The sequence below is a fragment of the Drosophila ananassae genome (genome assembly GCF_017639315.1).
Source record: "Drosophila ananassae strain 14024-0371.13 chromosome 4 unlocalized genomic scaffold, ASM1763931v2 tig00000054, whole genome shotgun sequence".
In the NCBI taxonomy this organism is placed as follows: Eukaryota; Metazoa; Arthropoda; class Insecta; order Diptera; family Drosophilidae; genus Drosophila; species Drosophila ananassae.
Genome location: NW_025319037.1, coordinates 8,523,891 through 8,541,136, shown reverse-complemented (window position 1 = coordinate 8,541,136; position 17,246 = coordinate 8,523,891). Strand labels below are relative to the sequence as shown.

The following is a 17,246-nucleotide window of genomic DNA, read 5'->3' as shown; positions in this document are numbered from 1 at the left end:
GACTGCAAGAAGTCCGTGAGGTTACTCACTCGGGTTGCGAAGGGAACGATCCTCGCCAGGTGCTGCTCCGTAATCGTCGGCACCTCTCGCACGCTGTTCAGCTGGCTGCGTATAAGCTGCTCCTTTCGGCCAAACCTACAGCGCATCTGCTCCATCACGGCGCAGACGTTCGCAGGGTGAATCAGCAGCGACTTCACTGTCTCGCGTGCTTTATCCATCAGCGCCTTCAACAACCTCTGGTTGTTCTCCAGGTCCGTGCAGTTTGCATTGGCGATGCAGTTGCCATGTTGTGGATGCTCCCGCCCGGTAGCACAAGATGATTGCTGGTCATTAGCAATGGCAGTCCACTCCAAGATGGCGGCAGCGTGCAGGCCGCACTGCTCGCAATGACACCGCCACGTGGGACAAGCCCGACCCCGTTAGTTGGGGCCTCACCGTTTGATGTGGCTAATGGCGGTCCGCTCCAAGATGGCGGCCGCCCCGACGCTCCACTGTTGGCGCCATTTGCGCTTGGGCCAACTGCGATTGACGCTCTATTGGCGGGGCTAACACTGTTCAAGGCTTTAACCTTTTTCAGCTCGTTCTCCAACGCCGTAATCCTTTCCAACAGGTATGACGTGAGTGGCTGGCCTACCTCCGGCTCTGAACTCGCAGCTGTGACAGCAGTACTCCTAGGTTGGGACGCTACTGTAGTCATCGTAGTGGCTGGGCGAGAAATGGCTGCCGCCGTGGTTATGTTGCTGTAGGGGTGGCTTCCCCTCCGTTCAGCCGGGAACTCCTCCTGGGGGAATGCTGCATCTCAAGTCCAAATATGGCGCTGCCCCAGCGCTCAAAAATGGCGGCCCTATGCCTTCTGGCCGCTGGCTGCGGCCGCTGATGCTTGGCGCTCCTGGCGGCTCCTGACCGCTGGCTGCGGTCTCCTCAACTGACGCTGGCTGCGTCTCCCTGTCGCTGGCTGCGACTCCTCTACTGGTACGGGAAATTGCGCTCCGTGCGCTCCTGGCAACTCTCTAGCTGGTCGTCAAGCCGTCCTCCAGCGCAAGTTGCCCTTGCAGTCTCCCTAGGACTGCGAATAAAAGATGTTGTCTTGCCTCATGTGGAGTTGCCTTAAACGGCTCCCCACACGCGTAGGTCCAAAGGAAAGGGTAATAGTTTAAAGGCCTATGGCCGTGGCGAATGGGCGCGTTTTATTCTGGAATTGCCCTCCTACAATTCGCAAGACAATGAAAGGGGACTTTTTGGCGGCATTCACATTACCGAGATCAGTAGGCCCGTACTTCAAATAGCCAAGAATCTGATAACTTAAAAAATACTACATTTTCCTACCAATACTGATTCTACCTATCGACTACAATGTTTGACCGTCGACATCCTCGACCCCGTGAAGAACCGCTTCACTCAAATCCAAAACTGCTAGTTTAGAGACGGGCCGCAACATTGTCCGAGATAGGCCATTATCGTTCACGCGCACGGTGGCGCGTCTGACGACTCCATCAGCTCCGCTGTAGACCTCCTTCACGATGCCCTTTCGCCACTCTCGTCTGGGCAAGGCAGAATCGCAGACGAAGACCATATCGCCCAGGCGGATGAGCTCCATTCTCATAGGCAGGCTCCGGAGCGTAGGCAGGTATTCCATGACCCACCTCCTCTAGAAACGGTCTCGCAGCGGGCAATCCTCCACTGCTTTCGCGTAGAACCCTCCTTGGGCAGCTCCGCATCCAATCCAGGCGTACCCGGCAGGTTAGCTGCTCCATTGAGCAGGTCGTTTGGCATCAACGGCGACTCTTGGTCCGCATCCACCGACAAGTGGGTGAGCGGACGCGAGATGACTATATTCTCCGCCTCTATCAGGAGACTCTCTAACACATGGTCCCTTGGCGTGACTTCCTTCAGGGTATGGCGCAGCACTCGCTTGACGCACTGCACCATCCGCTCCCATACTCCGCCCTCAGACGGGTTGGATTTGCTATTAAAGACCCATTCAATGCTCCTGTTGGATAACTCACTCTGTATCCTCTCCGTCTCGAACACGTCTCCAAATCGTCTGGACTCCCTGTCAGCTCCCACGAAGTTCGTGCCGTTGTCACTTCTCAGTTTACGTACTGGTCCTCTACGGCAGACGAAGTTCCTGATCGCTATTATGCAGGAATCCGTTGACAGGTCATGCGCCAGCTCCAAGTGAATCGCCCTTGTCGTCAAGCACGTGAACAAGGCGACCCAAAGCTTCTCTCTGTGACGGGCAACAGTCACCAGCAGTGGCCCAAAATAGTCCAGTCCTGTGTGCTTGAATGCCCATCTCCCCGCTTCCAAGCGATCCTCTGGAAGGGGTCCCATTATCGGCGGCATCAGCCGCGTCCATGGCAACTTCCACACGTTGCACGACGAGATTAACTGTTTCAGCACTCGTCTCATCTTCGTGACGCAGAATCTCTTTCGGATCTGAGCAATCGTCGCATCCACGTTTTGATGCTTAATCTGGGCGTGGAAGTGTCTTACTATCATCTCCGTAAGACTGTGTCTGTGTGACAGTATCACAGGCCTCCTTGCACTGTACGACTCGGACAGCGCGGCATCAACTCTATAGAGTTAGAATAGACTCGCAGAACTCCATGTTCGTCCACGTAAGAGGCCAGACCTCGAATCTCGCTCGAGCTGGTGTTCCGCCTGCGTTTCGCGTTCCGCCGACCCCATCTCGTCGGGAAACGATTCCAATTGGGCCTGCCTGACTAACAGGTTCTCCACGGCCTCACACTCCATTGCAGTGAGTCTATATTCCTCGAGCTCGCTTCTCTGTTTGCGGTACCGACGCGCAAACCTCCTGACTAGGCGACTGAAGCTCGAGAATCTCTGAAACGGGATGACAAATTCATTCGATGCCACCAATGCGAACTCACTGGCCATCTCCTCCTCATCAGGTGCATCTGAAACATGCTCGGTTCCCTCCTCAGGCGCTGGCCAACCGCTTGCTGGCTGCTTCAAAAATGCGGGACCGCTTAGCCACCGGGCTAAGGTCCACCTTGCTCTGCGACCGCGTCGCATCATCTGCTGCGTTGTCAGATGTAGGCACCCATCTCCACTGGGAAACCTTCGTTGACTCCAGAATCTCAGCTACTCTGTTCCCTACGAACTGCTTGTAGCGCCTATGCGCGCTGCCAATCCAACGCAGCACTGCCTTCGAGTCCGTCCATAACATCGTCCGTAACACAGTGTTCATCACTCTGGTTCCAAGGACCGCTGCCTAAAGCTCCAGCCGTGGGATTGACATCGTTGCTACTTGTCAACGCATTCCAAGGATCTTCTGCTCAGCCTCACCCCATCCGACGCTCTTGACTTGTCCAGGTGATCCCAACGTTCATCTCGTTCACATCCGGGTCTCGATCGTCATCGATCCTCGGGTCGGATCAGCACTTGGTGGAACATCTCCTTGATGTCACCGCAGACTTAGCGAGGTACCTCCAACCTTGGCTGCTGCATCAAACACAAGCCGGACCTTACCGGGCTTGTTCGGGTTTTCAACACCAAAATGTGGCAAATACCACAGCTTGTCGCTCTTCACCGCGACCTTATCCGGCTGCAGCTTCCTTGCATATCCTTTGGACACGTAATCCTTGATGATCCGATCGAATTCCAGCGCCAACTCCCGTTGCGCTTCAACTTCTTCTCGACGTTGATCAGCCGTCTGTGCACCATCTCGTAGCTCCGTGGCAGCACATCGTGGTCGTCCTTCCAAAGCAATCCCGTCTGGTAGCGACGCCCCACTTTCACCGTGGTGTCTTCGAGGAGCCTATGGGCCCGCGCGTCGTCGCTGGCTGCGACCGGTGGCGCGAGCTTCACACCAAAGCTTTCCATCTCGAAGTAGTCCTCCACCATCTTTTCCATCGTATCGGCCATTGACACGGCGTAGTCGATTGTCCACTTACTGGCCCAAACACAACCCATACAAGCTCGGTTGCGGCCGCATACGGTCCCTCTCTGGCAAACCGCCTCGTTCTAAGTGGCAATCCCAAATGTCCATGGTCCAGTCCGATGAGCAACTTCGGCACCACATTGGTGTAGGGCTTCATCGGCAGTCGCGAATCCTTATGCAGGCCCTGGACGTCTCGTCGACATAACGTTGCAGCTCGTCGTAGCATGTTGCCCTCCACATATTGGACAACCTCCATGCCGATCATACTGCTGCTCGCATCCATTCTGGTCGACGCTCGCATGTAGAACTTGACGCCTCGGCTCCTTTCCCTCGCTGTCCAAAATCGTACACACGATGTTTGCGTACTCCTGTAGCCACGCTCTGAAGTGCGCTATAGTGGGAAAGGGCTCGATCGATGCAGCGTGTCTGGCCCAATCCACTCGCTTGCTCGAAGGAAGCTTTGCTACAAGCTCCTCCATGAGGGTGGGGTTCCCCAGATGCTGCTCCGCCTTCGCCGACTGCAAGAAGTCCGTGAGGTTACTCACTCGGGTTGCGAAGGGAACGATCCTCGCCAGGTGCTGCTCCGTAATCGTCGGCACCTCTCGCACGCTGTTCAGCTGGCTGCGTATAAGCTGCTCCTTTCGGCCAAACCTACAGCGCATCTGCTCCATCACGGCGCAGACGTTCGCAGGGTGAATCAGCAGCGACTTCACTGTCTCGCGTGCTTTATCCATCAGCGCCTTCAACAACCTCTGGTTGTTCTCCAGGTCCGTGCAGTTTGCATTGGCGATGCAGTTGCCATGTTGTGGATGCTCCCGCCCGGTAGCACAAGATGATTGCTGGTCATTAGCAATGGCAGTCCACTCCAAGATGGCGGCAGCGTGCAGGCCGCACTGCTCGCAATGACACCGCCACGTGGGACAAGCCCGACCCCGTTAGTTGGGGCCTCACCGTTTGATGTGGCTAATGGCGGTCCGCTCCAAGATGGCGGCCGCCCCGACGCTCCACTGTTGGCGCCATTTGCGCTTGGGCCAACTGCGATTGACGCTCTATTGGCGGGGCTAACACTGTTCAAGGCTTTAACCTTTTTCAGCTCGTTCTCCAACGCCGTAATCCTTTCCAACAGGTATGACGTGAGTGGCTGGCCTACCTCCGGCTCTGAACTCGCAGCTGTGACAGCAGTACTCCTAGGTTGGGACGCTACTGTAGTCATCGTAGTGGCTGGGCGAGAAATGGCTGCCGCCGTGGTTATGTTGCTGTAGGGGTGGCTTCCCCTCCGTTCAGCCGGGAACTCCTCCTGGGGGAATGCTGCATCTCAAGTCCAAATATGGCGCTGCCCCAGCGCTCAAAAATGGCGGCCCTATGCCTTCTGGCCGCTGGCTGCGGCCGCTGATGCTTGGCGCTCCTGGCGGCTCCTGACCGCTGGCTGCGGTCTCCTCAACTGACGCTGGCTGCGTCTCCCTGTCGCTGGCTGCGACTCCTCTACTGGTACGGGAAATTGCGCTCCGTGCGCTCCTGGCAACTCTCTAGCTGGTCGTCAAGCCGTCCTCCAGCGCAAGTTGCCCTTGCAGTCTCCCTAGGACTGCGAATAAAAGATGTTGTCTTGCCTCATGTGGAGTTGCCTTAAACGGCTCCCCACACGCGTAGGTCCAAAGGAAAGGGTAATAGTTTAAAGGCCTATGGCCGTGGCGAATGGGCGCGTTTTATTCTGGAATTGCCCTCCTACAATTCGCAAGACAATGAAAGGGGACTTTTTGGCGGCATTCACATTACCGAGATCAGTAGGCCCGTACTTCAAATAGCCAAGAATCTGATAACTTAAAAAATACTACATTTTCCTACCAATACTGATTCTACCTATCGACTACAATGTTTGACCGTCGACATCCTCGACCCCGTGAAGAACCGCTTCACTCAAATCCAAAACTGCTAGTTTAGAGACGGGCCGCAACATTGTCCGAGATAGGCCATTATCGTTCACGCGCACGGTGGCGCGTCTGACGACTCCATCAGCTCCGCTGTAGACCTCCTTCACGATGCCCTTTCGCCACTCTCGTCTGGGCAAGGCAGAATCGCAGACGAAGACCATATCGCCCAGGCGGATGAGCTCCATTCTCATAGGCAGGCTCCGGAGCGTAGGCAGGTATTCCATGACCCACCTCCTCTAGAAACGGTCTCGCAGCGGGCAATCCTCCACTGCTTTCGCGTAGAACCCTCCTTGGGCAGCTCCGCATCCAATCCAGGCGTACCCGGCAGGTTAGCTGCTCCATTGAGCAGGTCGTTTGGCATCAACGGCGACTCTTGGTCCGCATCCACCGACAAGTGGGTGAGCGGACGCGAGATGACTATATTCTCCGCCTCTATCAGGAGACTCTCTAACACATGGTCCCTTGGCGTGACTTCCTTCAGGGTATGGCGCAGCACTCGCTTGACGCACTGCACCATCCGCTCCCATACTCCGCCCTCAGACGGGTTGGATTTGCTATTAAAGACCCATTCAATGCTCCTGTTGGATAACTCACTCTGTATCCTCTCCGTCTCGAACACGTCTCCAAATCGTCTGGACTCCCTGTCAGCTCCCACGAAGTTCGTGCCGTTGTCACTTCTCAGTTTACGTACTGGTCCTCTACGGCAGACGAAGTTCCTGATCGCTATTATGCAGGAATCCGTTGACAGGTCATGCGCCAGCTCCAAGTGAATCGCCCTTGTCGTCAAGCACGTGAACAAGGCGACCCAAAGCTTCTCTCTGTGACGGGCAACAGTCACCAGCAGTGGCCCAAAATAGTCCAGTCCTGTGTGCTTGAATGCCCATCTCCCCGCTTCCAAGCGATCCTCTGGAAGGGGTCCCATTATCGGCGGCATCAGCCGCGTCCATGGCAACTTCCACACGTTGCACGACGAGATTAACTGTTTCAGCACTCGTCTCATCTTCGTGACGCAGAATCTCTTTCGGATCTGAGCAATCGTCGCATCCACGTTTTGATGCTTAATCTGGGCGTGGAAGTGTCTTACTATCATCTCCGTAAGACTGTGTCTGTGTGACAGTATCACAGGCCTCCTTGCACTGTACGACTCGGACAGCGCGGCATCAACTCTATAGAGTTAGAATAGACTCGCAGAACTCCATGTTCGTCCACGTAAGAGGCCAGACCTCGAATCTCGCTCGAGCTGGTGTTCCGCCTGCGTTTCGCGTTCCGCCGACCCCATCTCGTCGGGAAACGATTCCAATTGGGCCTGCCTGACTAACAGGTTCTCCACGGCCTCACACTCCATTGCAGTGAGTCTATATTCCTCGAGCTCGCTTCTCTGTTTGCGGTACCGACGCGCAAACCTCCTGACTAGGCGACTGAAGCTCGAGAATCTCTGAAACGGGATGACAAATTCATTCGATGCCACCAATGCGAACTCACTGGCCATCTCCTCCTCATCAGGTGCATCTGAAACATGCTCGGTTCCCTCCTCAGGCGCTGGCCAACCGCTTGCTGGCTGCTTCAAAAATGCGGGACCGCTTAGCCACCGGGCTAAGGTCCACCTTGCTCTGCGACCGCGTCGCATCATCTGCTGCGTTGTCAGATGTAGGCACCCATCTCCACTGGGAAACCTTCGTTGACTCCAGAATCTCAGCTACTCTGTTCCCTACGAACTGCTTGTAGCGCCTATGCGCGCTGCCAATCCAACGCAGCACTGCCTTCGAGTCCGTCCATAACATCGTCCGTAACACAGTGTTCATCACTCTGGTTCCAAGGACCGCTGCCTAAAGCTCCAGCCGTGGGATTGACATCGTTGCTACTTGTCAACGCATTCCAAGGATCTTCTGCTCAGCCTCACCCCATCCGACGCTCTTGACTTGTCCAGGTGATCCCAACGTTCATCTCGTTCACATCCGGGTCTCGATCGTCATCGATCCTCGGGTCGGATCAGCACTTGGTGGAACATCTCCTTGATGTCACCGCAGACTTAGCGAGGTACCTCCAACCTTGGCTGCTGCATCAAACACAAGCCGGACCTTACCGGGCTTGTTCGGGTTTTCAACACCAAAATGTGGCAAATACCACAGCTTGTCGCTCTTCACCGCGACCTTATCCGGCTGCAGCTTCCTTGCATATCCTTTGGACACGTAATCCTTGATGATCCGATCGAATTCCAGCGCCAACTCCCGTTGCGCTTCAACTTCTTCTCGACGTTGATCAGCCGTCTGTGCACCATCTCGTAGCTCCGTGGCAGCACATCGTGGTCGTCCTTCCAAAGCAATCCCGTCTGGTAGCGACGCCCCACTTTCACCGTGGTGTCTTCGAGGAGCCTATGGGCCCGCGCGTCGTCGCTGGCTGCGACCGGTGGCGCGAGCTTCACACCAAAGCTTTCCATCTCGAAGTAGTCCTCCACCATCTTTTCCATCGTATCGGCCATTGACACGGCGTAGTCGATTGTCCACTTACTGGCCCAAACACAACCCATACAAGCTCGGTTGCGGCCGCATACGGTCCCTCTCTGGCAAACCGCCTCGTTCTAAGTGGCAATCCCAAATGTCCATGGTCCAGTCCGATGAGCAACTTCGGCACCACATTGGTGTAGGGCTTCATCGGCAGTCGCGAATCCTTATGCAGGCCCTGGACGTCTCGTCGACATAACGTTGCAGCTCGTCGTAGCATGTTGCCCTCCACATATTGGACAACCTCCATGCCGATCATACTGCTGCTCGCATCCATTCTGGTCGACGCTCGCATGTAGAACTTGACGCCTCGGCTCCTTTCCCTCGCTGTCCAAAATCGTACACACGATGTTTGCGTACTCCTGTAGCCACGCTCTGAAGTGCGCTATAGTGGGAAAGGGCTCGATCGATGCAGCGTGTCTGGCCCAATCCACTCGCTTGCTCGAAGGAAGCTTTGCTACAAGCTCCTCCATGAGGGTGGGGTTCCCCAGATGCTGCTCCGCCTTCGCCGACTGCAAGAAGTCCGTGAGGTTACTCACTCGGGTTGCGAAGGGAACGATCCTCGCCAGGTGCTGCTCCGTAATCGTCGGCACCTCTCGCACGCTGTTCAGCTGGCTGCGTATAAGCTGCTCCTTTCGGCCAAACCTACAGCGCATCTGCTCCATCACGGCGCAGACGTTCGCAGGGTGAATCAGCAGCGACTTCACTGTCTCGCGTGCTTTATCCATCAGCGCCTTCAACAACCTCTGGTTGTTCTCCAGGTCCGTGCAGTTTGCATTGGCGATGCAGTTGCCATGTTGTGGATGCTCCCGCCCGGTAGCACAAGATGATTGCTGGTCATTAGCAATGGCAGTCCACTCCAAGATGGCGGCAGCGTGCAGGCCGCACTGCTCGCAATGACACCGCCACGTGGGACAAGCCCGACCCCGTTAGTTGGGGCCTCACCGTTTGATGTGGCTAATGGCGGTCCGCTCCAAGATGGCGGCCGCCCCGACGCTCCACTGTTGGCGCCATTTGCGCTTGGGCCAACTGCGATTGACGCTCTATTGGCGGGGCTAACACTGTTCAAGGCTTTAACCTTTTTCAGCTCGTTCTCCAACGCCGTAATCCTTTCCAACAGGTATGACGTGAGTGGCTGGCCTACCTCCGGCTCTGAACTCGCAGCTGTGACAGCAGTACTCCTAGGTTGGGACGCTACTGTAGTCATCGTAGTGGCTGGGCGAGAAATGGCTGCCGCCGTGGTTATGTTGCTGTAGGGGTGGCTTCCCCTCCGTTCAGCCGGGAACTCCTCCTGGGGGAATGCTGCATCTCAAGTCCAAATATGGCGCTGCCCCAGCGCTCAAAAATGGCGGCCCTATGCCTTCTGGCCGCTGGCTGCGGCCGCTGATGCTTGGCGCTCCTGGCGGCTCCTGACCGCTGGCTGCGGTCTCCTCAACTGACGCTGGCTGCGTCTCCCTGTCGCTGGCTGCGACTCCTCTACTGGTACGGGAAATTGCGCTCCGTGCGCTCCTGGCAACTCTCTAGCTGGTCGTCAAGCCGTCCTCCAGCGCAAGTTGCCCTTGCAGTCTCCCTAGGACTGCGAATAAAAGATGTTGTCTTGCCTCATGTGGAGTTGCCTTAAACGGCTCCCCACACGCGTAGGTCCAAAGGAAAGGGTAATAGTTTAAAGGCCTATGGCCGTGGCGAATGGGCGCGTTTTATTCTGGAATTGCCCTCCTACAATTCGCAAGACAATGAAAGGGGACTTTTTGGCGGCATTCACATTACCGAGATCAGTAGGTCCGTACTTTAAATAGCCAAGAATCGGATAACTTAAAAAATACTACATTTTCCTACCAATACTGATTCTACCTATCGATTACAATGTTTGACCGTCGACAATCACCTTTACACTGCCTTGGAACCACCCCGCGTCTTTGCAGACAGGACGGGGGCCTGGTTCCTTGGCCTGGAGCTCAAAGCATATTACTGCTAGGGGTTCCCCCTGTCGATAACCCCGAGCAGGATGCGTCTTTTCGCCATCTCTTTGAAGGACCGCTTTGGCTGTGTGCGCAACAGCTTTGCTTTATGGATCCTCCTGGCAATTCCTGGGATCGATCCCTGTTTGGTCATTGAGATTTTTCAATGACTTTTATCCAAAATAATAAAAAGGTAATTATTTGTTTTACAACGTTATAAAAATGTTTATTTATTCGCATATGAAATGGAGTGACAGAAAGCTCCGATTTAGAATGCGTATGCACTGAGATAAAGAGTACAAGTGAGGCCGCCTTTTAGCATAGGACGGGCGAAAGCTCGTTAACTTAATAACAAAGATAAAAAAAGCCGAGCGGCCGAGAAAAGTCGGCTTGAGGCGACTAACAAAGCGATGAGAAAATGATTATATGCTAAACTATAATTATTACATTTATATATATGCCAATTTATGCCGTAGCTGCTGCCTGACCCGACATACTCCCTCCAGTTGAGGCCTGTCCTTCAACTTCATCCTTAAGGGGCAATAGGCAAAGCTTGGTCAATGCGTGCTTGGTAGTTAAAGAAGCGGTTCTAACCACCGCCACTCGAGGCACTCCATGCTCCTTGACTAGCACCAAATCGTTAATAGCCAAGGCAGGGCCGGACGCACGCCATTTGGAGCGCTGCTGAAGAAGGCTTAAATACTCCTCCTTCCATCGGGCCAAGAAAGATTGCTGCAGGAAAGACACACGCTGCCAGCTGTCCATACAGTTGAAATTCAGCTTTGTGACATCAGGCTCGATAAAACTGACTGACGGGCCACCAGTTAAAAAATGGGATGGCGTTAGGGCATCAAGGTCTGCAGGATTCTCTGAAAGAGACAATAAAGGCCGTGAGTGTATGACAGCACCAATGTGACAGAGCAGAGTTCGCAGCTCGTCAAATCCAAGAACTGAGGATCCAACGGTCCGGTAAAAATGATGCCTTGCGGTTTTGACAGCCGCTTCCCAGAGTCCACCAAAATGCAGAGATCGAGAAGGAATAAAATGCCACTCGATGGACTCAATCGCGCAAAACTCCAGAAGCGCACGTTGATGCTCATCGCTTATGAAGAGTTGGAGCAGCTCCTTTAGCTCGTTCTTAGATCCAACAAAATTGGTCGCATTGTCAGACCAAATGTGCTGAGGCTTTCGGCGAGTGCATATAAACCGTTTTAAAGCATGTAAAAACGCAGATGTGGCTAGATCCTTTACAAGCTCTAAGTGCACGGCTTTAGGGGCAAAGCAAATGAAAACACTCACGTAACATTTCACGGGAGCTTTATTGCGAACTTCTGGCTTATAGGAAAATGGGCCGCAAAAATCCACACCAGTCACTCCGAAAACCTGGCAACCGCTGACTCTTTGCTCCGGGAGATCAGCCATAATGTGCTCCAGCAACCGAGGCTTGGTGCGGAAGCATCGGATACACTTGTGCAATGCCTTCTTCACCGTTTTCCTCCCCCCGATCGGCCAGTATTGGGATCGAATAATAGCCAGCAGAGCGCGAGGCCCCGTGTTAAATTACGCTCATGGAAATCAACAATTATAGCCCGAGTAACTGGATGGCTTCTAGGCAATATAATTGAGTGTCGACTATCAAAATCAAATGTAGAATTTCTTAAACGACCGTCCATACGCAACAGGCCAAGGAAAGGAGAGGATGTGGCAAGTATGCTGGCTGACGAAATTTCCTTTCCATTCTGAAGCGCCTTTATGTCATCCCAAAAATACACACGCTGCACCAGACGCAATAGTAGGTGGGTTCCAGCTTTGATGTCGCTAGCAGTGACACCCTTGTGACGGACTCGCTGTGAAAACTTGTGTACATAAGCGAACACTCGCCGCAGTGCTGGAAAAAAGTTGGCGTGCTTGGAGAAAGCTGTCACGTCAAGATACGGGGATTTGATTAGCAGAACCCTTGCCCTTAGCTCCAGAGTGGGCTTTTCAGATAGAACCGCTGCTGGCCACTGGTCTTGAAGTCCAAGAAGAAACGCAGGACCATGGGACCACAGGTTGTCAGTCACTAACTCCTTGGGAAGAGCACCACGCGAGAGGATGTCTGCCGGGTTCAAAGACGTAGGAACATAACGCCATTCCATCGTTCTGGTCAATTCCTGGATTGTTGAAACTCGATTGGCGACGAAAACATTAAAACGAGCGGGCTCCTCCCGAATCCAGGACAGCGCCACAGCAGAATCGCACCAGCAGAAATACCTCCCATCGTAGACCTTCAACTGAGCTACTTCCGACATAAGCCGAGCCAGCAACTCTGCTCCAGATAACTCCAGTTTCGGTACCGTAACTGTTTTTAGAGGAGCGACTCGGGACTTTGAGCAGAGTAAATGACTTTCTGACCTTGTACCCTTCGATACGACATAAATGCAAGCACCATAAGCCTCGATGCTGGCGTCACAAAATCCATGAATCTCCACTTCAGACTGTGATGATAGTGACCATTTAGGGAATTCAGCACGCTGCGCTATGGCGAAGCTGAAACAAATCATGTTCCAATCGGAGTGAAGAGCTTGAGGTAGACTTTCATCCCAGGACAACTTCTCGCGGCAGAAAGATCTTCGCCTTTGTAATGACAGGTCCAACAATCGGATCATAAAGCCGGGCGATTGAAGAGAGGATGATGCGCCTAGTGGGCTTCGAGGGTGACTGAAGCCCTTCAAACGAAAATAGCAAGCGATCAGTAGAAGGATCCCAAGCTAGGCCAAGAGTCTTCGTAAAGTTGCTGCCATCATCAAACCTTAGGAACGACTCTCGATCCTCTTCCGGTACGTCAGAGAGCACTTCAGAAAAATTGGAGCACCACTTTCTCAACCGAAATTGGCCCTTGGCGAGGATCCCCGATGTTTGCTGCATTATGTTGGTAGCCTCCTCTATGGAGTCACCTCCGGAAATTAGATCATCAACATAAACCCTTTGGAATCAACACACCCTTTGGAAACATAGACTGCTCATCCTCTGCCAACTGATGCATTGCTCGAATTGTTAAAAATGAGGCCGGCTTTGTCGCATAAGTGACCGTATCCAGTTTAAAAACTTGCAACTCATCCTGGGTGAAATTCCGCCAAAGAATGCACTGCAGAAATAATGCACATCGGTACATTTTGCAAATATCTCCTGTAATAGCCACTCGATGGCAACGAAACCTTAAAAGAATGTGCAGTAGCTTTGGTTGGATAACTGGACCAGACATCAAAACGTCATTTAATGAATACCCAGACGTAGTGGCAGTCGAACCATCAAAAACAACCCTGAGCTTGGTTGTTGAGCGGTCCTCCTTTAATACCCAGTGATGTGGCAGGAAATACTGTCTGACAGGTCGTGGACTAGGCAGGACTCGAGACATATGCCCCAAATCTAAATACTCCTTTATGAACGCAGCATCTCTCGAGGGAGAGAAATCGCTGCACGGCTTGTGAGTACGATTCACCTAGCAACTCTGGGCTGACCTTTATCGGCAGCTTCACCGAGTAGGCGCCTGACTCGAGCCGAGCAGAATTCTGCACGAAATGCGTCTCGCAATCCAATTCATCTTTCGTCCACTTCACAATGGGCTCGGAGCAGTCTTCGATTTCCCAAAATTTACGGAGCAAACACTCTAAGCGCTCATCCAGCTGGCTTGGGCTCTTCACAACGTCCTTGCGGGCTGTGGCTACGAACGACTTTCTCTCCAGATGTGAACCACCGCCACACACAACCCATCCAAGCCGGGTTTTCTGCAGCCGGATTTGAGCTGGATTTGACCAACACACAGCAGATCATAGAATAGACTGGATCCGATAAGTAAATCGATCCGCTGCGGTCGAAAGAACTGGGGATCAGCCAACGTGAGGTTTGACGGAATATTCCAGCTGGAGACATCCAAGCTAAAGCTAGGCTGGAGGTCCGTAATGCTGGTAGCGATTACAGCGTTGACGAGGGCCGAATATTCAGAGAAATAGGATCGTAGGAGCACATCAACAGAGAATCCGTCTGTCGCGAAGCCAGTGTCGCCAATGCCCGGCACTGCCACGTACGATTTGCGTCTACGAAGCTGCAGCTGACTAGCCGGTCGGGACGTAATCACGTGCACCTGCGATCCAGAATCCAAAAGAGCCCGGCATGGAACAAAAACCCCAGAACGACTCCGAATGAGAATGTTCGCTGTGGCCAGTAAGGCTATCTCACCGCTGCGACCCTGGGCAACTAGTGCATTAGCCGTGGATGGTGAAGCGCCTATTGGCTCGGCGCACTCGGCTGCGGCTGATGTAGACGGCACAGCAGAAGGCTGGCTGCTGGAAGACTGTAACTCCAAAAAATGCAACAGACTGTGATGCCTCCTCCCACAACTGCGACAATTATCAGCGGGGCACTCACGCAGGTGATGGCCAGTTTGGAGGCATTTCCGACATAGACCTAGTCGCCTAGCCTCGCCAAGGCGGCTCTCAGGGGGCAATGACAAAAATCTTGGGCATGCAGAGACTACATGGGACTACCTACCGCGTAGTATACAAGCAGAGGCAGGTGAATTAGTACCCAGTCGGACTTTTCGGTGCTAGCAGCGTTTCGGTGCATTCCGGCAGGCATCTTTCGTACCTTGTTCTCACCCACCCCGAGTTGAGAGAGGGAATTTGTTCTCTCAACATAGATTTTGCTCTCAAAAAACTGGACTTAGAAAATTTTCGTCTCGCTTGGGACTTAGAAAAATTTATGCGTGGGACTTTTAACTTAGAAAAAATTATTTCATGAACAATTCAACGTATATTATTTAAGTTTACCAATTTATGTTCCATAATAATTTTATTGAAGTACAAAATTTAAACATAGCTCAATATTTAATGAAAAATATTATTCATATAAGGAATTTATTTTTTACATTAACTGAGGGTAGCAAAAAAATAATCCCGCGTAATTAGTGTGCGTTTTGTGCAGCGTTTTTAAGCTAAATCAACCCAAATCGAAACGGTCACATAGGGTTGTTCATAGTGAGTCGCATTGGTTTATTATTGTGAAATGGTAAGTTTACTGCTCTGTTCATTCAATTATTCCTATTTTATTGTGTTGATAATGATGAATAAACGTTATTTCATTAAACAAATATTTTCAAGTCTGGCTGTACTAGAAATTTGGACGTCTCAATATTTTTATTTGTATGAATCTTAAATAATTTGTGTTTCTTTTTAATTTATTTTCAGCTTTTTGTTATTTCTTTTTATATCTTTTCAGTTTTATTTGTTTAAGATTAAAAAATAATAAATATAATTAATAATAAATAAATATGACAAACAACGCATTTCGAATTTAGTAAAAATCAATGGGCATGGTTGGGAAAAACAAAAACAAAAACCAAAAGCAAAGCAAAAAGCAAGGGAAATTTTTTTCAACCAGAAAATCCCTGGGTGAGATTTCGCGCCGATCTTCCCTAGCCGGTAAGCTTGCGGGTAGGGGAGAACCGCCTTCTTTTTCCGATCGCCAAGCATATTGATGCTCGCTCCGCTGGGTGAGAAAAGCGGCCACGCCAATGTAAATCGGAATGATGGTTTTCCGCAGATGGGAGTGCGCCGCGCACTCCCATTTCCTACCGCGGGATGCGCGTTTGGCGAGCGCCAGGCACGACTGGGTAATAATAAAGGATGCTCTACTGTTATTTGCGATTCTACGTCTTCCCACCTGAGTGTCCGGCGCGTAAGCGGCCAAGGCCACATCCATAGCCTCCAAAGTCCTGCAACGCTGTTCCAAAAACTCTGCCAACGACTCCCAAGTAGGGATGAGATCCGAGTTATATATATATGAACGCTTGTGTGAGTCGAATGCACTTGCAAGTGGAATGTATGTATGTATGTACATATGTATGCTGGCGGACCGGATAACAATTGTATGTATTGTATTTATTTATATTATTAAATGATTTATGTATAAATACAAAATAATTGTTTCACGTATGCACTGTGTGCCGTTTATGTTCAAAAATGCACATATGTACATATGTTGCAATCAGTTTTATGACAGCTATAGAATATAGACGACTGATCCCGGCCGTTCCGACTTATGTACTACCTGCAAGGAAAAGAATGATGTGTGCAAAGTTTCAACTCGATAGCTCTAAAACTGAGAGACTAGTTTGCGTAGAAACCGACAGACAGACGGACAGACGCACAGACAGACAGACGGACAGACGGACATGCTTATATCGACTCAGGAGGTGATCCTGATCAAGAATATATATACTTTATAGGGTCGGAGATGTCTCCTTCACTGCGTTGCACACTTTTGACCAAAACTGCAAGGGTATAAAAAATAAAATGTAAAAAAAATGATTTCTTTTTACCCTAACAATATTACCATAATCTTTTAACTGGTGCCAGAGCAGGGACCTGATGAAAAACCGCAAACAGTGTAATGGGTAACGAACAAACTGGGTGGATATTGATCTCCCGTTATGGCCCGCTGGTTAGATGGTTCCGGGTCTGGCTCGTCGGTGGCGGTATGTTATGGGGTTTGGCCAATAATGGGTGCCTTGTCAGGATAATTTAAAAAAAACGTGCGAAAAATCATGATGAAATAAGCTACCAGATGAGCTATGACCGTAAACTGGACAAATTACAAGAAGAAAGAGAAAAAAAAGAAGAAGACAATTTTGTAGGATCGGTCAATATATCACTCCTTGATGTTCTAGGAGCTAACGGTGCCCCCTCTTCCTATTGCTATCGAGATGGGTTTGGGAAATCAAAAAAATTAGGATTTTTAGCAAATATTATAAAATAGTTTATTAATACATTACAGCGTTTTCTGGGTTTTTCTTTGTTTCTTTACATCTATGATTTTGAATAAAATAAAGTAGTGGGAAAAAATGGTATAAATATGTAAGGATGTGGTATAAAAATGGCTTAGAGATTTTAAAATTGGTTTTCAAAAACAAAAC

The 17,246-nt window shown here is 51.4% G+C and overlaps 3 protein-coding genes across 4 annotated transcripts in view; 1 reads left to right on the top strand and 2 right to left on the bottom strand.

The window, feature by feature from the left end:
* The window catches only part of LOC6505482 (transcriptional activator protein Pur-beta), a 505,448-nt gene that overhangs the window by 117,366 nt on the left and 370,836 nt on the right, over positions 1 to 17,246 (top strand). The gene's annotated exons all lie outside the window — the stretch shown is intronic.
* LOC123257751 lies at positions 1,600 to 2,901 on the bottom strand. The gene is made up of 2 exons (XM_044717690.1): positions 2,636 to 2,901; positions 1,600 to 2,578 (listed from the first exon to the last, which is right to left on the bottom strand). Exons 1-2 carry the CDS (start codon positions 2,899 to 2,901, stop codon positions 1,600 to 1,602), a joined length of 1,245 nt encoding a protein of 414 aa, XP_044573625.1.
* On the bottom strand, positions 6,023 to 7,324 carry LOC123257750. The gene is made up of 2 exons (XM_044717689.1): positions 7,059 to 7,324; positions 6,023 to 7,001 (listed from the first exon to the last, which is right to left on the bottom strand). Exons 1-2 carry the CDS (start codon positions 7,322 to 7,324, stop codon positions 6,023 to 6,025), a joined length of 1,245 nt encoding a protein of 414 aa, XP_044573624.1.